Consider the following 24,867-nt stretch of genomic DNA (forward strand, 5'->3'; position numbering starts at 1 on the left):
CACAGTTCTGTAGCCTTATCATCGACTGCCACTGTTTGCGTCTTTTTGTACTGTACAAATGTGTCAATAAAAATATTCAACTCCATTCAATTTAAATTGGCCGTTGAAGTACAGGTGCTTGAAGTAAACAATATACCAGCAGTTTACCAGTGGCTGTTGGCTTAATTTGAACAAACGGCAGATGGCCACACTGACTGTGTTCAGCTTTTGAAGGATACTCAAAAGCTTCTTGAAACCACTGAAAGCTATTTCAGTCATTATTTCTCTCTGAACCAACCCATATGCACGCGCACGCGCGCGCGCACACACACACACACACACACACACACACACACACACACACACACACACACACACACACACACACACACACACACACACACACACACACACACACACACACACACACACACACACACACACACACACACACACACACACACACACACACACGCTTCCTGTGGAACTTTGGCTGCAGTATGTGAACTCTTTGCTTTTTGTTTTGTTTTTGTTTAGTGCGGGGGACCAGACTGTCTGCCACTCTGCCTGTAGTTTTATGCATACATCCTATCGTGTGCCTTTTTCTTTCTGGCCTTATAGGAGAAGCAAAGACGAAGGAGAGGACAAAATATACACCCAAGACATGCATTAGAAAGAGGATTACACACTTCAACGATGGAGAGAGGGGTCCTTGTGCAAGTTGAAAGTCACGTTCGTGTGTGAGTGTTTGTGTGTTGTGTGCGTGTGCGTTACACTTTACTTGGGTTGTCATGGCAGCGTCTCTGCCACTGTGCTACCATGGTGCCCTCACCAAGCAGGAGAGCGAGGACCTGCTCAGCAAGAAGAATAAAGACGGAGCCTATCTCATCAGAGACAGTGAGACCATCCAGGGAGCCATGTGTCTGTGTGTCTAGTGAGTATACGTTACACCCCTGATCTCTTTTAACTACTTGGCCTTCCGTGTTGTAATTTTTTTTTGAAGGCACAAAGGCCAAATGCCAGGGCATTCTTAAGTGCACGGATATAATTAATTTAATGTATACATTTTTCAATACATAGTATAACTATCAGTGAAATAAGTAAATGAATAAGCAGTTTATTTCATAAAATAATGTATTGGTATTTACCAATTACCAATCACTGGACTCATTTGAAGATTGGGATGTTGAGGGGGGGAGTTAAGAATTCAGAATCTTAAGAAAAGACACTGGTGTTTAAAAACCTCATCGACAGGAAAGAGGCAGAGAAGAAAACCGTGAAAACAGCTGGGGCAGTGTGGGTGGGGCATCAAGGCAACTGTGGCCTCAGAGGTCAGAGCTTATCATCTCTGTCCGGTGGAAACCTCATATGTCCACAATGTCAGGATTCAAATTCAAAAACGGCAAAAGTAGTAGATCTACAAGCTCAAAACGCGCCGCTTCGTGCCGCGTTTCGAGCTTGTGGATCTGCTACTTTTGATGCTTTTGTGTGACCCTGTAGTATGATCGAGTAAGACGTTAAATTACGAAACAATCCCTTTTGTAAAAATGACAATGCCTGTTTAATACAGTACTTTTCTGGAAGGACTCACAAAATGTGCAATATATAAACAACTAAAATGTCTGTGACTATGATTTGCATTAAAATGATCATTAACTGAACTCTAACCTCCAGTCCTTGACTGACTCTTCTGCACACTTTGTTTCCCAATGTATGTATCGCTGTCTGCAGCAAAAAGAAGGTGGTGTATACTTACAGAATTCTCCTGACACGTTCTGGAAGCTACACTGTTCAGGTACACTTAAAAGGATACTTTTTTTGAGGATACTTAAAACCCACTGAAAGCTATTTCAGTCATTATTTATTTCTGAGCCAATGCACACACACACACACACACACACACACACACACACACACACACACACACACACACGCACGCACGCACGCACGCACGCACGCACGCACGCACACACACACACACACACACACACACACACACACACACACACACACACACACACACACACACACACACACACACACACACACACACACACACACACACACACACACACACTTGCAAGAATGCATAATGCGCGTGCGCCAACACTGAAGGGCATGAATGTTGTCATAGTATTTGTTAAAAACACATGTGTAAAATCAGTATGCTAATGATGCCATGGGCCAGTAGGTTGACAGCTGTTCACCATATTGGACCTTACACTGTATGCATGCCAACACTAATCCCAAGATACTTGAGAGTTGTAGCACTGCCGTGAATATAACAGTAGGCCAACACACTTTTTCATGCAATTTATTTTATTCTGTGTTTTTATTTTTTTGTAGACAGCAGCAGGTGTGGAGGAGAAATTCTTCAAAGCCTTGGACGATCTGATCCACCACTTCAAGAGAAAGGACCAGGGCCTGGCCATTCATCTGCGCCATTCTATCAAGAGAAAGACTGCACTGCTGATCCGCCCACCCAAAATAGAAGCGCCCCCACCCACAATAGAAGAGCCCCCGCCCAAAATAGAAGAGTCCCCACGCAGATCAGTTGAGGAAGATGTAGAAAGGCTACGGGAGCAGCTCGTACAATTTCAGCATCCGATTGAAGATGAGGATGGAGTATATGCAAGTATGTTACTTAGTGCCCATATGGCACGACATTCCTTTTATTGTCTCTGCCAGGCTGGATGGCCCGGACGCCGGATGGCTGGAGATTATGTTTTTGTCCTTGTCCATGTGTGTGTGCGTGTGTGCGCGCGTGCGTGTGTGTGCATTCCACCTTTAGCATGTGGTCATTTCAGTTATCATTTTAGTTATGCTGTAGATTTATCTGTTTCTCACAGTCAGTGGTGTATAAGAAAACTAAGAGCCCATGCTCTGTCTCTCTGCCTCATAGATGTTCCTGATTCAGACGATTATGTTGAAGTTCTTGCCCCCTGACCCATCACTGAAATGTGATTCATCAGCTGGTGTGGGTGATGTGGTATTGTGTTAATGTGGACTCACCAATGATGAGGAATGTCAGACAAAGTTTCCAAAGAGAACTGTCTGTGAATGCAGCATCAACGTGCCTTGGAAAAGGCTTCACAATTATGTTCTTTTTGTCTTAAAATCTGTTGACAATACCGTAAGTGGGTTGAATTACTGCTGCTGCAGTTCTGTCGAAGTGTTGCATGTCATGTGTCTGGTGTTGACGTGCTGATTGCAAATGACACAAGATTCCATTTCATGACATATACTGTAGTAGTACCCCTTACACCCCCAAGTCTTCAGCTTCCAGTTCAGTTCAGGTCTTTTGCAGCTAGCTCGCTGATACAAAACTCAGACTTTAATACTGTTATACTGACAGTTGGGTTTATTGTGCTTTTTGTGGTCTGACTTTTTCTCAGACCACAGCTCCTCCATTGTTCATCATATCTGCGCTGGTCGCAAACACAGGAAATCTGACAACCTGAGGCTGTACATTGCTGTACGGTATATAGGACCTACCGTATGGGTCATGGCAGAATTGTGGGTACATTTTGCGTCTCCAAGATAAACCTTTTTATTTTTTTTAAATGGAAAATCTGTATTGAGTGGGTTTTAATAATAAAACTAATTAGATTCAATAGTAATTATGCTTCATGTATATTTTAAGAAAAATGTATTCATACATTCAACTTGAATTAAAATGAAATAATCAAGTCTTATGTTCAATTTCTTTATGCTTACTCACTCTTACAAAATGTCAGGTGGAAACCTCATTATGTCCGAAACTGTTGGGCAAGTAGGGCGTTAATTTACAAAAGAAAACACAGAAAGTTAGAATATGGAGATAACAGGTTTCTGACAGACAGCAGCGATATATTATTTTAGTGACAAAATATAGACGTTTCCAGTTTCTGGTCAGTTCTAGTATATATATGTGCTAAAAAAGGCACACAAAAAGGCAGTTATGCACTTATGATGTGGACCGCTTTTTATCAGCTGTCAAACCACGACACCGATTATATTTGTATGTATTTTTTATTCCATACCCTGAAGAAGACATATTGTGTTGAAACGTTGGTGTCTTTCTAAATCAAATTTTAAAAAGATATTGCATCGTGGCTAGAGCTGTGCGACAAACTCTCTTTTTAAACAGATGTATTTTTTATTGTCTTAATTTTATTACATTAATGGTCTCTACACCTCCCCCATGTGATACACGCACGCACACACACGCATGCACTGCTACCACAGACACAGTACTTATAGAGGCATAGAAGCTTTATGCCTCAGTCTGAGAACATCATTTTAGTCATTAGACCACAGGAATTATCACAGGTTTGATAGCACCACCTACTCTGTCTAAATCACTCTGGGACCCAGAGCGATTTAGACCATCAGAGTCTGGGTGCACAAACAACACGTGAACAAATGTGGTTTTCACATCCCCCTCACCAAACACAGAAGCAACACGACAAGTAAAGACAACACACACACACACACACACACACACACACACACACACACACACACACACACACACACACACACACACACACACACACACACACACACACACACACACACACACACACACACACACACACACACACACACACACACACACACACACACACACACACACACACACACACACACACACACCCCGCATATTTACACCAAAAAAGGACCACAATGGAAATAAGCCTTCAGGCTTTTTGCTGACTTATCCTTTTGACGTGCTGTATGTGTGCATCTGTATGTTGTTGCATAATATGCAACAACCACTTTAATAGATACATGCCTAACCCTTTATAATAATAGTAAACATAATTTATCTACAACAACAAGGAGAATATAATTTTTTCTTTAAAACAAGGAATAAACAAGAATCAGAGAGTAGCTTCAAATAGTATCAAAACAGGTTGTATCTTGATTCTAGCACTTAGCCTACTTGAAGGTGCTGTGTGCAAGGTTCTTACTCGTAAGTTACAAACATCTATATGTCAGTAGCCTACAGTTATAATAATAATATTAATAATAACTATTTAAATAGCACTTTTCTAAGTTACAAAGTGCTGCACAAAATCCCAAAGATTAAAATGACAAAAGGGAACATAAAAAGGGAACACAAAAATATAAGAGTGCTTCAAAAAAAGATTCAAAAAGCGATTTAAAAGATGAGAGCCAGTGGTAGCTCTTTAAAAGGCTTGCAAGACCTTAGAGCATTTATTTCTCAAACCTTTTTGTGCCAAGGACTCCCAAATTGATATGTATATGGCTGTGACCCCATCTGTGCCAAGGACCCCCCAGAAGCAAAGATTTTAGTTAAAATGTTTGCACACATTTTCAAGATAAAAAAAAATACAAAATACAAAAATACAATCTACAAGCTCATTAAAAAAAACATACTGGCGCTATGAGCTTGTATATCTCCTTTTTTTATAGCCACTGTATAAAATATGGTTAAAGTGGTTAAAGGTATAGTAGGCAACATTAAGCCTATATTTGAAAAATACCTCTATATATATATTTTGCATTTTTTCCCCTCTATCAGCCACTATATAATGATGCTGGGGTGTTTTCCTGCATTAAAAAACACTCCTCTTTCTGAAATCCGTATTTTCCCTACTATTTAGGTTACACATCCGGGTATCCGGTGCGTAAATTCACGCACGCATGTGCGCATCCGTGCGCGTCCGTGTCCGTGTGAACTTTTTACTTTCGGTTTTAAAATGCTCTCAAACTTCTTTTTTTAGGCACATAATTTACTTTTCAAAAAGCGTTTGGATAGAATTTAGTTGTTTAACTTCATATATGTGGTCAATTTGTCATGAAAGAGCCTATTTAAAAATAAAAATTTAGAGAACCGGCAGGGGCGGGCAGTTCCGCGAATTGTATCCGAAAAAAGTAACCTATATTCGGCATGGCCCGTTTAGAAGTCTGCTTACTCTATGGAAGTCCTCCGTGCGTCACCCCCTGGTGGTCGGGGAAACGAACTGCTGGATTTTTTCCCTTTGTTTATCTCTGAATCGCCAACAATCCCTTTAAAATGATGTGTGATTGTGTGATAAAAAAATAAAATAAAAAAAATAAGCAGAACGTAGCAATCAGTCTGGATTCCAGGCTACCATTGACAAAAAAAAAGCAAAAAAATATTTGTCACATGGGGTGACTAATCAATAGGAAAAAATATTTTTTTTTGGGTGAACTGTCCCTTTAATCGGTTCAGGAATATAAAAGAAGACATATCACAGGTTGTTTTCCAATCAATTGTTTTTCGATTAGTTTTTTTTAATGCACACTGTATAATTTTATTGAGGCATCTAAACAGTGACATGTATCGTTTCTTTCTGGCTCTGCAGTATCAGACGATCAGTGCAAATACTAAAAATACTACTCAAATACTTTGGCACGTTCAGAAACTAACTTTGTGCTCTTTGATAGCTCAATAAACTTATACAGTGTACTGTGTGTACACATCGAAAAGCAACACAGCAGAAAACAATGATACGTGTCTTCTTTTATTTTCCTGGGCCGAGTATTTCACAAAGGTCACACTCGTCTAAGTCAAGAGCTGGTCCGCCATGGTTCTCACGGTTTGGCTCCCTGTCGACGAAAATGACGTAGGTGATTAGACCTTCCTTTTATATACCTTGGTTCACGTTGCACCCCCCTGCTCTGGGACATGATGGACCGTTCCTACTTCCGTCACGTTCGAAATAAAACCGGGAGGAAGTGGCTGCTGTTTGTTTTCACTTCATTCATCATCATCACTATCAACAACGTCTCTCATACTGTTACTGTTTAAAGACTGTGGACGAAGGAAAGTATAACGTAAGGTTGCACGTCTGAGGAATATAAAATGATGTTATTTGACTGAAGTAACGGTTTATACATCACCAAGCGTCTGTCTCTGTCAGGACAATAAGACAGCAGCTAACGCTAGTAGCCACACAGGCAACGTTAGCTTTTGACAGGAGGAACAACACCAGCAGCAAACTGTCAACAGAGGTAGAAATAGTACTCACTGTAAGTAAAAGTATCAATACTGCAATGTAGAAATACTCTGTTACAAGTAAAACGTCTGGAATACAAAAATTACTTGAGTAAAAGTACCAAAGTATTGCTTATCAAAATGTACTTTCTAAGTACCAAAGGTAGAAAATACTCATTATGCAGAATGTCGCATTTCACACGTTTTCAAATGTATAAAATGTATAAAGATCATTTGAAAATAGCATATCTACAATCTCACAACCTGTCGCAAAGCGACACTATTTTCAAATTGCCAAAGTATATAAGGAGAACTCCTAATTCTAACGCTTTGGACCAGAGCTAGGAACGTTTGTACATTTAGTTAGAGCACCATTTTGACCCTTTCTGTTTTGTTATAGCGGGCGTTTCAAAAGAAGAGAAAACACTCACCCATCCATTTTTGTTTGGTTTTGTTAGATCGGCTGTTCTTAACAGGGGGGGATCATGGACGTAACGACTTGTTTAAAGTCCCTGGTGCTGGCCATCCGGCAGTACAGGGATAACAAGTCATCACAAAGTACCAGCCAACTTCAGAAACAAGTGGAGGTGAGTCTCCCTGTCTTCCTGAGAAAATGTCCTATTTTGTAGTATTTTCTTAGGCCAGTGATGGACGAAGTACTAAAATGTTTTACTTAAGTAAAAGTATCAGTACCCTATCGTAGAAATAGTCTGTTACAAGTTCGGTATTAAAAATGTACTTGAGTCAAAGTACAAAAGTATTGGCATCAAAATGTAAAAGTAAAAGTACTCATTTTGCAGAAGGTCTCATTTAGCAAGTTTTCAAATGTATAAAATGCATAAAGATCCTTTGAAAATAGCAGATCTACAAGCCTTTGCGACACGTTGTGAGCTGGTAGATCGGCTATTTTCAAATTGCCAAAGTATATGTAGGCCTATAGGTCTGAAGTGGTTTTGCAATAATTATCAAAATCTACAAAGTAACTAATGTTTTCAAATAATTGTAGTGGAGTAAAAGTACAATATTTGCCTCTGACATGTAGCGGAGTAGAAGTAAAATTATTAACAATGGGAAGTACTCCAGTAAAGTAATAGCCTGGTAAACCCTCCCTCCGGAAATCTCATTTCTATTTGATTCCAGGAATCAAATAGAAATGAGATTTCCGGAGGGAGGGTTTACCAGGCTAGTAAAGTAAAAGAATACCTCAGAAATAATTGAACTTAAGTACAGTACTTAAGTAAATGTCCTGTTCATAATCACTAATGGGTGGCCTATGGTAATTGTGTGTGTGTGTGTGTGTGTGTGTGTTCATTTGCAGGAGTTATCAGAGCTGAAATGTACGCGCCTGCTGTCATCGGGCCAGGTGCTGCCCAGTGATTGTGTGAGTGGCTTGGTGGAGGTGGCGGGGGACCCAAACTGCAGTCCAGCCCTCACAGGCACCATCATCTCCCTGTTGGGACAACTAGGTACTGTTTACATACTTAAACTTGGACTGTCTGCTATACCTCATCTAGTTCTCCGATTAACTTGTGGTGTTCTCAGGGTGGGATTGATTGATTGATTGATTGATTGATTGAATACTTTATGAACAGTTTGCAAAAAGTACAGCGGTACAGTTATACAATAATGCTAAAAGGATAACACAAAAAGCCCGGGGGACTTGTTTCCATTGTGGTCCTATGTATTCAATTCATATTGTTTTTGTGTACATGAATGCCCTACTTCATCATACAAGAGTGTCACACACAAGTTGTGAAAATAGCCGATCTACAAGCTCACAACGCACCGCAATGCGAGGCGTTGTGAGCTTGTAGAGCTTGTGTGAGCTTGTAGCAAAAAATTATAATAATAAAAAAGGGAATGGTTTTGGACATACACGGTTTCCACCCGCAACGATATGTATGAATACAAAGGAAGATGGGTTTTCTGACGCTTCTGATGCAGCTGGTAGAGTAGACCAGTGGTTATCAACCTGTGGGTCCCCCACATGATTTTTGGGGGGTCCCCAGATGACAGTGAAGTGACAATTTAAGGACTTTTAACACCTTTTAAAAACCAAAAAAGAGACCAATTAACTATACTATAAAAATGTTTAAAAACATTGGTGAAATTGTCAAATAATATAATAGTACATTTTTCACTATTTATCTGTGGAACCGAGTCGAACAAAATGTAATCCCTCACTTCTACATTCCAAGTGCTTATCAGGGTGGGGGGTGGGGGTCCCGAGTTCAAATATAATTATTTTGGGGGGGGGGGGAGTAGACAAGCTGACCAGTCGACAATTCTTGGCTTGTGTGTGTGTGAGTTTGGTGCTAGTTGTTTGTCGTTTCCCTCAGCCTGTGATGATGAGAGCAGAGTGATGCTCCACAGCAGCTACAACCTAACCAGCAGTCTGTCCTCCATCATTCACTGGCACAGCGCCACACCTACACAACCGCTGGTACTGCAAGTAAGTGTCATGACTCCTGAGTTTTTTTTTCTTTCAATTTCCCTCTTTTAAATGGCTTATTTATCCAAGTAAAGTGACTGAACATTTTGTGCTTGGAGCCTGGTAAAACCATAATCTTGTGTATGGCTGAGAGACCTGAAAATTGTGTCATTTGCTCTCTGTGCTGCCAATGTAGACATTACACACGTCTACTACTGATGTATAATAATTTTGCGGTTTATGTATGTATCAGTGTTTGCAGTTGCTGCAGAAACTGACTTACAACACACGGATATTCCACTCGACTAACTACATCCATGAGCTAATAGCTTTTCTGATGTCAAACATGTAAGTGACAATATATTGTCCTAATACAATATATTGATGACAAGATGAGATTAAAACGTCATTGATTGCCGAGTGGATGTCGGCCTGTACTGCTTGTTACTCACATGATTGCTTTATGTTTCTCACCACAGTCAATCCTGTAATGAGGACATAATTTTGCCGTGCCTGGGACTCATGGCCAACCTGTGCCGCTACAACTCCTCAGTACAGAATCAGATCAAGTCCCTGGTGAGTCTGTTCCACCTAATATATGATGCAACTTTGCCAAGACAATTTTGAACACATTAGTGTGTGTGTGTTAGGATATGACGGATGGATGGATGATGTTATTTTGTCATTGAACACAAGTGTACAACAAAAGAATCTTGATGGCTCCAATGCAAAAAGAGCGATATAATGCATACTGTAGGTGTTAGTAGCAGCATAGGAACTAATAGATAAACAATAAACACTAACCTCCTTGTCTAGAGGCCAAGTGGCCGGTGCATTTCCTAAATTAATCTGCCACTTTCTATTTGATCAGCTATTTGTATTTGTAGAATGGATCCTCTCCCTGATACATTGTTTGTTGTGAAATCACTGGTAGGAGAACGGTCAGCCATAGCAACCATTTACCTGCCCTTCGCTAGTCTCACATAGTAGCCAGACTTTCAGAGATCTCTGTCTGGTGTCATTGTAATTTGGAGATTTAATAAAATCCCTGCATTGCAGAACCAATTAGAAGGACTGAGTGTGGTCCTTCCTAATCTGAGCAGAGGCTTTCACACTGTGTGGTAAAGGCGGTAATGGCGTGTCCTAAAAAAGAAACAGTGGGCGTAGCTTTGACACTGGTTCCTTCATCATCCGTCCAAGCCCATACAATGAATTTAATGTATCCAGACAATTTGGAGGGCGGAGATATCCGGACGTCTGACTAGTGCTTCACTGTCGGTGGTCAGGATTAATTTCTCATCTTGGTGTTTGTGTGTGTATTCGTGCATTCTACAGGACAATGTGAAGCAGTTCTACCGTACTCTGCTCAACTTCCTCGATCACAACAGTCTGACCGTGGTGGTGTTCACCCTGAATATACTGGCCAGCCTCACTCTAAATGAAAAGGTTGGAGAAAAGGTAGGTGCAGCACACGCACGACATCTGATTTCTCATTATTGTTTAGAATGGGCACCATATTAGTCTCTAATGCCGCTTTTCGATATGTAGTATCATCCTGCCTCGTTTTGGCGTATCTTGACTAATCAAAGTCGGCCATCCCACCCATGACCCAAAATTGCATTAGAAAACAAAATACCAGACGCTAGAGGACTAACCTCTACCTAGCCCCACTTATCATTGCCTTTCCAGTTTCCACTGAAGCTTATACCCGCTTTTTAGTACCACCATCGCTAACTATTTCCATTCTAAGCTATACAGCCTATAAAAAACTGTTTTTGGTAACATTAAGGCAAGAAATAGGCTATGCACTTGCTAGCCATTCATTTCTCATTCATAACATCTAGTTTAAACATTTTGTAATAGTTGAATGCCCTTTGCTATGGATCTGATAATGGCACAAACACAAAGACTGAGAATTAAATAATTGCACGATTTTTCCCATTTTTATAGATAAACACAGTGACATTTATATTCACAACATTAACGTCAGGATGAACCTGGCCAAAATAATAACAAATACCCAAACTAGCCATTTGAGGAAACAGGCTATCTGGACTGCTACAAAACAAAAACACGAAAGGAATTCACTAAACCTAGACCCATAAACTAGACAAAAACAATTGTAGTCTAAAACTGCAATGTGCTATATTATTTATGTGTGCAATGGATTAAAATATACAAAAAGAAAGGTTCCATTAGGTTCTATTTTGTACACTCAGAGCAAACAAACACTCGGTCACAAACATGGTGCAGTCTAACTGTGCTACCACTGGTGAAGATGGCTTTCAGCTTCCATTTTTGGGTGCTAAAACTCTGGGATTGCTAGCTAGTACAGTAGGTTGATATATTGGTTTACAACATTGTAGTAAAGTATATTAAATGTGTTTGGATTTTAGCTATTTGATGCAAAGAACATCCACCAGACTTTCCAGCTTGTCTTCAACATCATCGTCAACGGCGATGGCACACTGACACGGAACTACGCAGTTGACCTCTTGGTTGACCTACTAAAGAATCCCAAGATGGCCGACTATCTCACCAGGTACACAGACACACACAGATATGTATTGTCTTTATCGTTATGCCTCTGTCAGAACAGAATATGATGTTAGTCAACAGAACATCCTATTGATGAAAGATCACAGCTTTCATCGCAAGTCACATCATATCCTGTTGAAGTGTATATCGTTGCTGTCGGGCAGAAACCTCTTATCTCCATATTCTAACTTTTCGTGTTTTTTCGTAAATTAACGCCCTACTTGATCGTACTACATGATCAGAAAACTATCAAAAGTAGCAGATCCGCAAGCGCGTATAGCTTGTAGTTCTGCTACTTTTGTTATTTTTTTAATTTCAATCCTGAAAAGTAACAGTTTTGGACAGAGACGATATAAGTAAGTTACTGAAGCACTACCTACCTACTCGGCGTAAGTCACTCTGGTTGCATAAACAACAAATGAACATTTCTGTCTCTATAGGTATGAACATTTCCCTGCATGCGTGTCTCAAGTTTTGGGCCTGCTCCATGGAAAAGACCCAGACTCTGCAGCCAAGGTGAGAGGCAAGACGAACCATCACAAATCGACACACTAGTACAATTAATCAATCAATCATAATTTAGGCCCTTTAATTCAGATAATATATATATATGTATATCAGGGTCCCCACGGTCATGAAATTCCTGGAAATATTTTGAAATAAAAATAAAAAAAATCCAGTACTGGAAAAGGTTTGGAATTGATCAAAGGTCCTGGAATTTATCAAGGGTCCTGGAAAAATATTTGGCTATGCATTGTTTTTGGCTATTGATTTTTTTTAATACAAAACATTTTCATAAACATGTATAACATTATACAAAATATGTAACATAAGTAGTTTTTCGCCGAACGGGCTGTGTAACACCCCATCCGCACTGCCAGCGATGCGACGTGACGCGAAGCGAGCGGGCGATGAAATCTCATTAAAATACATGTTTTTGAATGAGACCGTCCTGACCTACCGTGAGCGACAACGAACCGTGCAACGACGTCGTCCACCCCTCCTATTTTCGCTCGCAGGGTCACTATGCCCTAATTTTGCACGAAATGTTGAATGAAATTGTACTATTTTATATTCTATGCTTTATTTTTGCTACACTGCCTATCTTTGGGCATTGTACATAAGAGTAAGAGACACATTATTGCGCTGAATGATTGTTTTATAGGCCTGGAAATTGGGCTAAATATTCTGGAAAAGTTTTGGAAAAGTTTTGGAAATTCATTGCTAAAAATGTGTGGGGACCCTGGTATATGTATATGTATATATATGTATGATTGATTGGTGTTGTCTCTAGGTGTTGGAGCTGCTCTTGGCTGTATGCAGTGTGTCAGGGCTCCGCTCTCTTCTATGTGACGTGATGTTCAAACCGGTGGGGCCTAAACTCAGAGCTGCTAGTCGGAGACAGGGGGTGGGCGTCGACTGTGGACAGAAGGCGGAGCCTGGGCTAGCTCTAGTCCAGTTGCTGAGCTCACCTGCGGAAGGAATGGAGAGCTGCTTTTCCCAAGCCCTGCAGCTGTTGAATGAGCTACTGGAGGTATGACAAGGACCTATAGAACATTATAGTTTGTATTGAGTGCGTGTTGTTTTTTGTTCTGTAAAGCATTGGTTCTCAAAGTGGGGTACTGGGACCCCCAGAGGTCCTTTGGGGATTCCATGGGGTCCCGAGCAAAAGTAGTTAATGTAGCATCAAAATCATGTTGAACCACTTTATCCATAATTTCTACATTTGCTATTAAAAAATAGTAGATCTACAAGCTTACAGCGTGACACTTCGTGCCGCGCTGCGAGATTGTATATCTGCTATTTTTGATGTTTGGAAATGTTTGGAAACGTTTGAATTATTATTATTATTATTTTTTTTACATAAATCTTATGCTCTCTGGCACAAAACATTTTCATATAGAGATCTGATCAATTTGGGGGTCCTTGGCATGAAAACGTTGTGAAGCACAAAGTCAAAAACCTGTTTGATAAAATCACACACCCATTGATGTCCCACCTCAGTGTTGCCCCTCCAAAATGTCCGTTGGTGGAATGGAAAGACGACACCATGCTAAAACTCCCCTAAATCCCCTATAAGTCATCCGGTTAGAGAGAGCGTCTTATGACTGAAAGGTCAGAGAGGTTCCGACCCCACAACAGCTGTGTCCTATCACAATGTCCTCCAGTAAAATATGGAATCCCTGCCTGCTAACTCATTGTATGTCACTCTGAGAACATCAACTACACCAGTGTCTAGTTGATGTTAATATCCCTTTATTTATTATTCCAAGATTTCCCCACAAAATTCACACATTTTCATGAATTCAAGACAAATTCAAACATTTTTTAAAAATAATTCATAGGTAAATTTAAAAAAATCAAAGAAAGTTTAAGAAGTTGTGAAAATCTGCCGACATACTGTACTATATTGACTATTTTCACTAATTTGGGCGCCGGGGAGGTCCTCTCAATTGAACAATGTAATGCAGTTATTCTATTTTTTTTTTTATTCCCTCAATTCAGTCTCACTCTCTCCCCCCCTCTCTAGGAAGCACTTGAAGCAGAGAGTGTGCCAGGCTGTTTGTTAAGCTTCGTGGAGATGCTGCTGCCTGTGGTGTTGGGTCTATTGAAGGGCGTTGATGCCTCACAGGGAGACAGTCAGCTGAGGAAGCGCTGCGTACTCTTCTCACACGTTGACGACCTGCTGCTGGATATCCTTCACATCTTGTCCACTCGCCTTTTTTCCACTCCACTGTGGGACTCTTGTGTGTTTGTAGCTGTCCACTTTCAGTGTGTCTGTGCGTACATGTCGTGTGACCATGCATCTGATCTGTCTGTGTTTCCTTAACTGCTCCACTCCTGTGTGACGAGGACTCCACCAGGTGTCTGGTTGCGCGCCAGTTGACCGCTCAGCTCTGCCTCTCATTGGTTGAATCGCTGCTCTCGTGCAGCCAAAACAGCAGCCCCCTCACCTGTCCCCCTCCTGGCTCAGGCGATGACCTCAGGTGATGTTCTTCTCACAGCTGGGTTTTTGGATTAATTTCATGTAGATTCAATGCGCACTAGCTAGTGCAACTGTCTTTGTGACAGTTTCAAAATCATTTTAATCATGTCATCCAGATAGTGGATCTGAGTCGAATTCCTTCACCACTTCACGACAAGAGGTCAATAGGGTGACAAGAAAGCAAACGAAGATATATAAAGAAAAGTCTACTTAACAGCTTGCTGCTCCACCATTTCCACTGAGCAAAACACACTTTGAACACAAACTTCTTCACGACGAGGTCAATAGGATGACAAGAAAGCAAAACATATCAAAGAAAAATCTGCTTAACAGCTTCCTGCTCCACCACTTCCACTGAGCAAAACACACTTTGACCACAAACTTGGTCTTTGGCAGATCCGGACATACGTATATGTATACTCATAGCCACTATTTACTGACAGCCAATATTTGTCAGTGGCGTCAGTTTATTTCCCATCACGTTAGCAGCAGTGCCAGTAATTAGTCATAAGCAGACATGGTTCCCATTTCTGTAAAAATGTATATCAGTGACATCTTAATACCTAGACAATGTCAAGGAAACCCCAGAAAACATTAATTTCTTAGCCTAGTTTATTTCATGTTTAGGTATAGCTAAACCCCGATTCTTTAGGGCAGTGGTTCTCAAAGTGGGGTCCGGGGACCCCCAGTGGGGTTCCAGGGGGTCCCTGGAAAAATTGGTTAATACAGCGTCATAATCATTTTAACCTCGCTTGGATGGCACAGTGGTAAAGTCCATGCCCACCACCACGGAGGTTGTGGGTGCGACTCTGTACGAACACAATTGGCCCGTGTTCGGGGTTGGGAACCCGGGTGCGGAGGGTGACATTTGTCACTGCATGTATTACTACAGGCATGTATTCCTATTCCACCTATCAGCAGTGAGTGTTGGGCGGGAGAGGTAGGACAAAGGCCCTACGTCCTCCCGGTGGGGGCTACTCACTGGCAGGTGAGTAGTAGGATACAACAGCAGTGACAACAGTGTGGGGAGGAATCAATTGGCATAACGACTAAATTGGGCAGAAAAAGGGGTAAAAAGCAACAAAGAAAAATGACATACTGTACAGTAGTATGTTAGTATTTGGTCTTATGATGATAATTAGTGTTGTGTGCATATTTGCTACCTCAATGGTCGGTGACTAAACAGTACCACTCTTCTTTTGGTTAATTTGGATAATTAGAGGTTGCCACCGCGAATCATCTGTTTCCATATGTTCCTGTCCTCTGCATCGTCCTCTGTCACTCCAGCCACCTTCATGTCCTCTCTCACTGCATCCATAAACCTCCCCTATGGCCTTCCTCTTCCTCCGTTGCCTGGCAGCTCCATCTTCAGCATCCTTCTCCCACTATACTACCACTACTAAAATGCTATTGAGATGCCAATAGAAGTGTGGCAACTCACAAGATGATCTGTGATGCGTTTCAGCCAGGTGTGTGCCGAGGCTATCCTGAAGACTCTGGAGCTGATGAGCAAACTGAGACAGCAGGTGAAAGACATGGAGACTAGCTTCTTCAAGATCCTGCAGGTAGGTTTACAGTCTCTCTTTAACTGTTCCTCACCTTTATTTAATGTGATATTTTACCAAGGCATGAAACCTACTGATTTTGGTGGCCCAATGGCCTTTCCTCTAGCACCACTGCAGATTGACACTTGACAACTTAAAAACATATCTAGAACTGCTACCTTGGGTCTTAGAGGCCAGTAGCAGAACCTCTTAGTCTCGTTCTCCCATTCTTAGGTTAGCAAAGGGTAATTTATTCATATCCCATCCCATCCTCTCTTCTCTCTCTCTGTCTGTCTGTCTGTCTGTCTGTCCCTCTCTGTCTCTCTCTGTCTCTCTTAACAGGACCAAAGGATGGTGACCCCTTTCTCTCTGGTCCTGACATCCAATCACAGAGAGCGAGTACAATGCGGCCTTTCCTTATTGTTTGAAGCCACGCCTTTGCCAGATTTCCCCTTGCTGGTGTGAGTGAGACATTACACATGCCCAGCGCATACGCTCGTCATACACAGTGCCATTATTATTATAAAAATTTGGCACGCATGTTACCTCTGCATTCATCCAATAGCCACAAGTGTTTCTGTTAAAGTCTAGGGGAAAGCATGGCTGCCAACAATGCCTATCGCCAGAGGGATGCTGAGGTGTCCATGAAGCGTGTCGCTGTGCAGGAAGTCTCACCCCCCTGGACAAGTATCAGCCTGTCGGATTCACCCAAGAATTCCAACAAAACTGTCAACAGCCTCATTGAGAGAATCCAGAATGGCATGGAGGTGTGTTGGACGATTATGTGTATTTTGGATCTCCGATGCAGGTGTATACAAGTAGGCCTGCCTGGAAATATGTGGGAATGAAATACAAATTAAGGAAAAGTAATTCTGAGGCACTAGGTTCGTGCAGTGTTTAAGTGCCTGCCCACCACCACGGAGGTTGTGGGTTCAAATCCACCGAGGTGCATCTGGCTTTGTGGAGCATCTATACGAACACAATTGGCCTGTGTTCGGGAAAGGGAAGAGGGCATGTACTCCTATGGGAGAACATGCACAACAGAAAACAAGAGAAAGAACATGTATATTGCAAAATGATCTGTGTTAATTTAAAGGAGAATTTTGGACTAAAGTTTTCTTACCTTTTCTATGACGTTATGATATCTTAGGATGAATGGTACAGTAGAAAATTTTCATAACTCCACCCCTGAGCCGCCACAGCTTTTTTTTATTATTTTTTTGGTGAGATCTGACGTTCATAGTGACAGAACACGATGCAACCAAAAAAAAAACAAAAAAAAAAACAGAAGTCTCGCTAGACGAGATTGAAATCTCGAGATTTCAATCTCGTCTAGCGAGACTTCTGTTTTTTTTTCTTCTTTTTTTTTTGGGACAGTGTTTTGTCACTATGATCGTCAGATCTCAAAAAAAAAAAAAAAAAAAAAAGCTATTAAAATATGTGATCTAACCTAAGGCCTATCCGCGCACCTTTTAAGCTGTGGCGGCTCAGGGGTGGAGTTATGAAAATGTTCTACTGTACCATTCATCCTAAGATATCATAACGTCATAGAAAAGGTAAGAGAACTTTAGTCCAAAATTCTCCTTTAACTCGGAGTGTAAAATCGCCCTTTAAGGAATGATGATATTTTGGAATCGTGAGGGTTTACATCTGTGTTGGTCCTTGGAAGTACTAAACGTTTGTTTAATTTTCCCAAGATCCATCCAGACAATCAGCGCTGAAAAACTAGTATAATAATCTGTTTTCCCAATTTGATCCGTTTCCATGTTGGAATAGACAGAAGATGGCCCTTGAATGTATCTGCTCATAGTGTAATGCATTTTGTCTCTGCTAATGTTCTTTTGCAGTTGCAGGAAGACGTGCGCGTGTCCCAGATCATCGATGTGTACGAGGAGAAGCTCTCTTCTCTGGCGGTGAGTGGAGTGCAGTGCTAAACAATGCAGTGTATGTGTGTGTGTGTGTGTGTCACTCTTAACACATTGGGTGCCAGCATTTTTTCATAACAACTTACGTTGGGTGCCAGCATTCTCCCCATTGACTGCGCTTTGCTGTTTAAAGCTCTAGACTCCACGAGGAGCAAATCCATGTAAAAAAAAACATCCATTCATGTTGCGCGATGACCCTGGCTACAACCTGGAACGATAACATTTCACTCGCGAGTTACAATGGGGGGGGATCGCGCATCGCGCATGACCGGTTTTCCCCACCGGAAACAGATCCGGAGATATAGGTGTTTTAAAGAAGGAAATAGACAGGAAGTGGATGGCAGCCATGTTTTTGTTTTTCCGGTGATCTATCTGGCCTATCCTTCTCAAGATCACAATGGGTACTCCCAGAGCTGCTCTAGCCCCGCCCGTGTGGAGAAAAACGAAAAAAACAAAAAGACATATTTCACGGTCTGGACCGTGTTCGGCACCGGACCGCTACTCTGCGCAAACACGGTTCAGACCGTGTTTGGCACCCGATGTGTTAACCATTAACTAATCACTGTTTGTCTTCCTCTCATCCTCATCCTCTCACCACTTTTTCACTGCCCCTCTCTCTTTCCATTTATCCCTCTCTTTTTCCCTCGTTCTCTCTCTCTGTCTCTCTATCTGTCTTTGTCTCTCTCTCGACTCTCAGTCGAAAGAGAGTCGTCTGCAGGACCTGTTGGAGGCCAAGGCCATGGCCCTCTCTCAGGCTGACCGGCTCATTGCTCAGTACCGCTTTCAGCGAGCGCAGGCCGAAGCTGAGGTAACATGCAGTCATTCACACACACCTGCTTGCTCTCGGGTGGGATATTATTAAGACCTAACGCACCAAAATGGATGTTGGAAGGGAACTGTGGTATGGCTGCTTGCGTTCTCGAGAACTACTCAAGACTTCACACTAGAGATTAGAGACAATGCACCTATTATGAAGTATGAAGTAGACTGGATAAAATTACAGCTCCCAAAGTATGAATAGAGCACCGAAGTCCTGATGTCACTCGTTCATCCCCAGGTTTGCGGAAGTAATTTCTCTATGGAGAATAACATTGGGTCATCTTAGAATCGTCTCATATAAGAATTGTGGTCCAAAAATAAACACCGCGTGTCGGCGTTATTGTCAGGGAGGAGGTTCTGTATCGTTTATGATAGTCAGTCACTTATATTTGATACAGTCTGTTTCTGGCGAAAATGTAACTAATTCGGCGGAAGTAACATTAGCGTTTTCTCACCGTCAGTTGATGCTTCATATCCATAAGAGTCAACCCGCCGGGGTCATTTGTTTATTTTTGGAACACAGTTCTTATTTGACGCGATATTAAATACGTCTATGGGATTCAGAACGGGGGTGGAAAACTGCGAACCAGGTAGACAAACAAAGGATGTGTAAATGACGTCAGACTTCGGCGGTCTATTTGACCGGATGAGTGGTTCACGAGATATTGTATGATTTATGTATATATCTTGCTCTCTGGTGGAAACCTTGTCAAAAGTAGCAGATCTACAAGCTTGTGGATCTGCTACTTTGATACTTTTGTGTGACACTGTATTATAATCAAGTAGGCCATTCATTTATGAAAAAACACCAAACATTGGAGACAAGGTTTCTGCCCGACAGCAACGATATACAAATGTGAGATTATTTACTGTTCGTCCTCTGTGCGTTTGTCTATATAATCTTCCAGGCTCGTAAGCTGGGCAGCCTGCTGAAGGAGGCGGAGCGCGGCCGGGAGGACCTGCAGGGGGCGCTGGGGGCTCAGGTGGCGGAGGTGGAGCGGTCCAAAGCCGACATGGAGTCCCTGCTGCAGCACAACAGCAGACTGCAGCAGGACTCCCAGGAACACCACGCCCTCAAAGGAGCGTACAATACCTTGCATGGCAGGTCTGTCTCTCTCTATGCCAGTGGTGCTCAAACATTGTCATGTCAAGGACCCCCGAATTGATATGTATTTGGCAGTGGTCCCCCATTTAAAACCATTTTGTGCAGACAAATAAAATTGTGTTTTAAGTGTTTAATCTGTACTCTATTTAGCTGCGGACCCCCTCAAGGACCCCTGGCCCCCCCCCCCTTTGAGGAGCAGTGCGTCACTTTTTCCTCATTGGCTGCCCTTTAACCCAAATGGGGACTCCCATGTAGGAGGGGGAATTAAGCTCAACAAATGGTCAAATCGTTACGCGGCAGATACAAGCTCCAAATTTGGTACACACATTCTTTAGGGTGTATCTCACCATTTCAGAAGGAGTGCCCAAAAATTCAGACCCATTAAAGGCCACCAGAAATTACCCATGATTCGCAAAAGGTGAAATATTTGGCTGATTGTGATATCAAATATAGCTTTTACATTTATAGTAAATAGACTAATAATAAAGGATTTGATCAAAGCCACCTACAAAAATGTCTTGGATACGTTTTAAACAACTTTAAACACCAAACATAGGTTAGTGTTGTCACAATATATGTTTTTCAATACATCTGAATATTTGCAACACATTTGCTGCACTATTGATACTGTATCAGCCATACTTCCTTCTACGTATCTTCTTGTTTCTGCGAAGTGGACACGCGCACACACACATACACACTTCCCCTATGGTTACGAGCCAGAGAACAATTTGTTTGTGCTATTTAGCACCATTTACAGTATATTTAGTGTGAGATATGATCTACTGGTCCACAAATTTCAACATAAAATTGACCTTCTTTTACTTGGTCACTTCTCTCTTATTTTACTTTTTGTAATCGGTTTCCTCCCATAACGTGAAGCAAGTAGTGTCAGTAATTGATATTCCCAAGCTCACTTTTGTTTTCAGTCCACCCATGACATGAAGTTGATACAATTTACCACTTCTGTAACTTAGTCATACTATGCTGTTTCATAAGCCTGTACAGTACCATACTATATGGTTTGCAAAACAGACCTACACTTTAGGCATTTAGCAGTCGCTCTTAATCCAGAGCGATTTACAATAAGCAAGGTAAACACATAGGCCTACATCAAATGCTTAGAAACGTGTAGTGCCTCAGTAATCTAGGATCATAGGTAAACCAAGAACCTAGCATCAGTCTAAACGGTGCAATATCAAAAGACTGCATGGTCGTCAAGGCTAGGTCAAGTGCTCCGCTCACATGCTCTGTAATACAGCAGAAAAGACCAATCTTTACCAAATACCTTTCATTGTCATTTTCAGTGTTTGAAACGTTTTTAGGGATTTGGTGTTTTGAGCTGTGACATACATACATACATATACATATTATGTATAGAGTACCGAAGTCCTGACGTCACTCCCACTACCCCTGGGTCGTTGCGTTATTTTTTTCTCTTACAAATCTCATAGAGAAATCTTAGATTGTGTCGTATAAGAACTGTGTTCCAAAAATGAACATACCTGAATAAGATCGCCTGGCTGATTTGTTTATTTCTGGAACACAGTTCTTATGTGACTTGATCTAAGATTCCCCTATGGGGTCACGCCGTGACCGGGGGGGACAGCGCCCTCTAGTGCCCTCAAGGGGCGGCCATAGCTGAGTGGTTAGTGAGCCCGCCTAGGGAGCCAGAGGCCCTGGTTGCCCCAGGTACGATTCCAGGCCACGCCAGCATATGTGTCGATGAAATGAAATTTGTCCCTGAGCAAGACTCTTAACCCCTAATTGCTCACAGGCCCTCATTGGAAACAAGCCCGCAAGGACTTTCATGAACATCCTGTTAAAAGGAATTATCCTTATCCTTATCCTTATCCCTCTAGCGGCAGTGGTGTCAGACTTTGGTGCTCAATTACTGCTGTAATATTAAGGTTGTGATGTGGTCTTTACAGGTTTAGCGACAGCGAGCGTTTGTTGAAGGAGCTGCAGGCAGCTCACATCTCCCTCACCAAACAGAATGACACGCTGAAGAAGAACCACGAGACTCTGCGGAAGCAACACGACAAGTAAAGACGACCACACGCACACACATGCACAGAATGAATTAAAACCAAGCAATGAAATCTGTGCACAATCTCTGCCATTACCGTTTATTATTGCTAATCATGAATAGGGATGGGACGATATGGAAATGACACGTCACGATTATTGTAGCAAAAATAATTGTGATTAACAATATCGCAATTTGCTGCAAACTTTAAATGCCACTTTTGTTAACCTCTTTAACCCCCAGCATCTCTATTCTAGGGGGAACGTTTGCCAAAAATAGCCGATCTACAAGCTCGCAACGCATTTAAGCTTGTAGATGTACTGTTTTTGGCGAATCGATTTGTGTAGAGTGAAATAAGAGCGCTACCAAATCCGCTCTTTACAGGTCCGTTTTTATCAAGGATAGAGGGTTTAAGTGGTACTGAATTTGCAGCTCAACAAAAGCTTATTCATCCTAGTGTATGACGGAGGAAAATTTCACAATAATTTAAAATCTCCGCAATACGATTATTGTGAGCGTTTTTTTAATTACGATAAACGCTAATAACGATTATCCTCCCATCCCTAATCATGAAACGCGTTTCTTGTCTCTTGTTTGCTCTGTCTCCCTCAGGACGGTGTCTGTGTTGGAGGACAGAGAGGAGAAGATAAAGTCCCTCCAGTCAGACCTGCAGCAGAGAGACGGTGACATCACAGGTCAGTTGTGACACCAACAGTGTGGTCAGCAGGTCAAGGCTGTGGGTTGGGTTATCGTACGGTATCTATCTTTATTTTTTTAACTGTATAGATGAAATCTACAATGATATTGAATTCATTGAAATAATACAGTTTATAGATTGTTTGATATATTTATTAATCTGCTGGTTTATCTCTCTGTCTTAACTGTATCCACTGTTGACACTCATGTCTCCCTATCGTCTTTCGCTGTGCTGTTGTCTGTGGTCGCGCCGTATCTAATCCCCCTGCTTCCCCCGTGTCTGTCAGGTCTGCGGGAGGAACTGCGAGCGGAGGAAGACAGAGGGAAGGAAAAGGAGAGAGAGAAGAGTGAGCTGGAAGAGACTGCGGATGTTCTGAGGAAGGAACTCAACAAAACGGAGCAGGCGAGGAAGGACGCCAGCATCAGGGTAAGACACACGCCTGCTTTGAAAATAAAAACATTAACATCTAATAATTTCACATTATTTCCCTGTTGTACTGCGTTTTGTAATAATTTCAGTCAGACACCCACCTTTTGTGTAAAATCCACTTTTTGGCCAGAAAATAAATATTCCACCGGACGGATAAATGTTTTAGTAACTCCAGTGCGCCACCTACAGATCTGGTCATTGGAATTTTTCTATTGACAAGATTGAGAGTCTTCCCACCGAGGAGAGTAGGCTTTCAACACCTTAAAACCATCTTGGTTTCTGCGTCACCAATGTTGCAAGTTCCTGTGAGTCTGGACCCCTGGAAGTTCATCAGAAGATTGTTGTGACAGGCTTGTGGACAGAGAACAAATGTAATGGAGGAATTGTGTTGGTTAGTTTAGAACATTCCTGGCTGCCACGTTCCAGCACAATTGCATTTTCTAGTTGAGAGAGGCACAGATAGCAGTGCAATAATGCCTATAGTGTTTGGACCAGCTAGGCCCAGCCAGGGCTTAGCCCAGGCGTTTGTTAATATCTCTTGGCCATCAACAGGCATCATCTCTTGAACTGCAGAAGAGCCAGGTGGAGGTCAAGCTGAAAGCGAAGGAGGACGAGCTTAACAAACACTCTGCCATGATCGCCATGATTCACAGCCTGAGCAGCGGCAAGGCGAAGAATGACGTCAACCTCTCACTCTGATGGACACACACACTAACACCGGCAAACAAGTCATGCGAAAAACAGTAACGCACCCCTACACAAAGATGTACTGTAGGATGACAACGAGAAAGCCAAATAATAAAATAATTTGTAATGGTATTTACTGTCAATTAAATTAACTATTTAGTATTGTCTGTTATTTTATTCATGTCTGGCAACATATGCTGTCTACTTGTTTGTCTTATGTCTTGTGTTTTGTTTCATGAAAAATTAGTTTCAGTGGGAAAAAACATTTTTTTTTAAATGTTTTTCATCATTTTGAGATGCTAAGTCATTATTATTCATAAGACATAAGCTAGTAATTATTTAGAGTAAGTTTCTCATTTTGAGATGCTAAGTAATTATTCCCAGTGGTGGACAAAGCAAATCAAATGCATGATTTGAGTTTTATTGTTTTTAAATTGTATAGCCCTGCTGTCTAATTAAAGGCTTTTTAAAGTAAACCCTTGCTTGTCAGAGTGTGCTTGAAGTTTTGGCTGTTGATGGGACCCCTTTCATCCATCAAAAAGGTTGATGTTGGTGGTCAAATATGCCACTGTTTTGCTTTTGACAAAATGTTCGTGTAATGTTCTTTGACACTTGAGACACAGTAATGGCATTATTTTATTTATTTTCCATTTTAGAGGTATTAGGTCACTTTTTAAGATCACCTTAAGTTGTCACTTTAGAATTTTGCAGATACCCTGTATACACTT

The 24,867-nt window shown here is 41.6% G+C and overlaps 2 protein-coding genes across 2 annotated transcripts; both read left to right on the top strand.

The window, feature by feature from the left end:
- The first annotated feature begins 529 nt into the window (after nucleotides 1–529).
- On the top strand, nucleotides 530–3,535 carry LOC308076683 (SH2 domain-containing protein 1B). Its single transcript, XM_080417088.1, has 4 exons — nucleotides 530–913; nucleotides 1,711–1,774; nucleotides 2,326–2,614; nucleotides 2,882–3,535. The coding sequence occupies exons 1-4, from the start codon at nucleotides 771–773 to the stop codon at nucleotides 2,923–2,925; spliced, it is 540 nt and encodes a 179-aa protein (XP_080273214.1). The 5' UTR covers nucleotides 530–770; the 3' UTR covers nucleotides 2,926–3,535.
- Nucleotides 3,536–6,696: 3,161 nt separating this feature from the next.
- Nucleotides 6,697–24,615, top strand: cip2a (cellular inhibitor of PP2A). The gene is made up of 22 exons (XM_080417487.1): nucleotides 6,697–6,984; nucleotides 7,408–7,536; nucleotides 8,268–8,415; nucleotides 9,289–9,401; nucleotides 9,634–9,728; nucleotides 9,860–9,956; nucleotides 10,716–10,838; nucleotides 11,777–11,922; nucleotides 12,359–12,434; nucleotides 13,213–13,452; nucleotides 14,449–14,654; nucleotides 14,756–14,905; nucleotides 16,370–16,469; nucleotides 16,791–16,909; nucleotides 17,035–17,215; nucleotides 18,296–18,361; nucleotides 19,071–19,181; nucleotides 20,101–20,297; nucleotides 22,229–22,342; nucleotides 22,939–23,021; nucleotides 23,310–23,449; nucleotides 24,005–24,615. Exons 2-22 carry the CDS (start codon nucleotides 7,435–7,437, stop codon nucleotides 24,149–24,151), a joined length of 2,754 nt encoding a protein of 917 aa, XP_080273613.1. The 5' UTR covers nucleotides 6,697–6,984; nucleotides 7,408–7,434; the 3' UTR covers nucleotides 24,152–24,615.
- The last annotated feature ends 252 nt before the right edge of the window (nucleotides 24,616–24,867 follow it).

The sequence above is a fragment of the Gymnoscopelus braueri genome (genome assembly GCF_963280865.1).
Source record: "Gymnoscopelus braueri genome assembly, chromosome: 21".
NCBI lineage: Eukaryota > Metazoa > Chordata > Actinopteri > Myctophiformes > Myctophidae > Gymnoscopelus > Gymnoscopelus braueri.

Bases quoted from the DNA above. Each gene is read 5' to 3' on its own strand.
- cip2a (XM_080417487.1), top strand. From the start codon at position 7,435: ATGGACGTAACGACTTGTTTAAAGTCCCTGGTGCTGGCCATCCGGCAG. The intron at 7,537-8,267 runs GTGAGTCTCCCT...GTTCATTTGCAG, and splicing joins AACTTCAGAAACAAGTGGAG to GAGTTATCAGAGCTGAAATG. The intron at 8,416-9,288 runs GTACTGTTTACA...CGTTTCCCTCAG, and splicing joins CTCCCTGTTGGGACAACTAG to CCTGTGATGATGAGAGCAGA.
- LOC308076683 (XM_080417088.1), top strand. From the start codon at position 771: ATGGCAGCGTCTCTGCCACTGTGCTACCATGGTGCCCTCACCAAGCAG. The intron at 1,775-2,325 runs GTACACTTAAAA...ATTTTTTTGTAG, and splicing joins CTGGAAGCTACACTGTTCAG to ACAGCAGCAGGTGTGGAGGA. The intron at 2,615-2,881 runs GTATGTTACTTA...TCTGCCTCATAG, and splicing joins TGAGGATGGAGTATATGCAA to ATGTTCCTGATTCAGACGAT.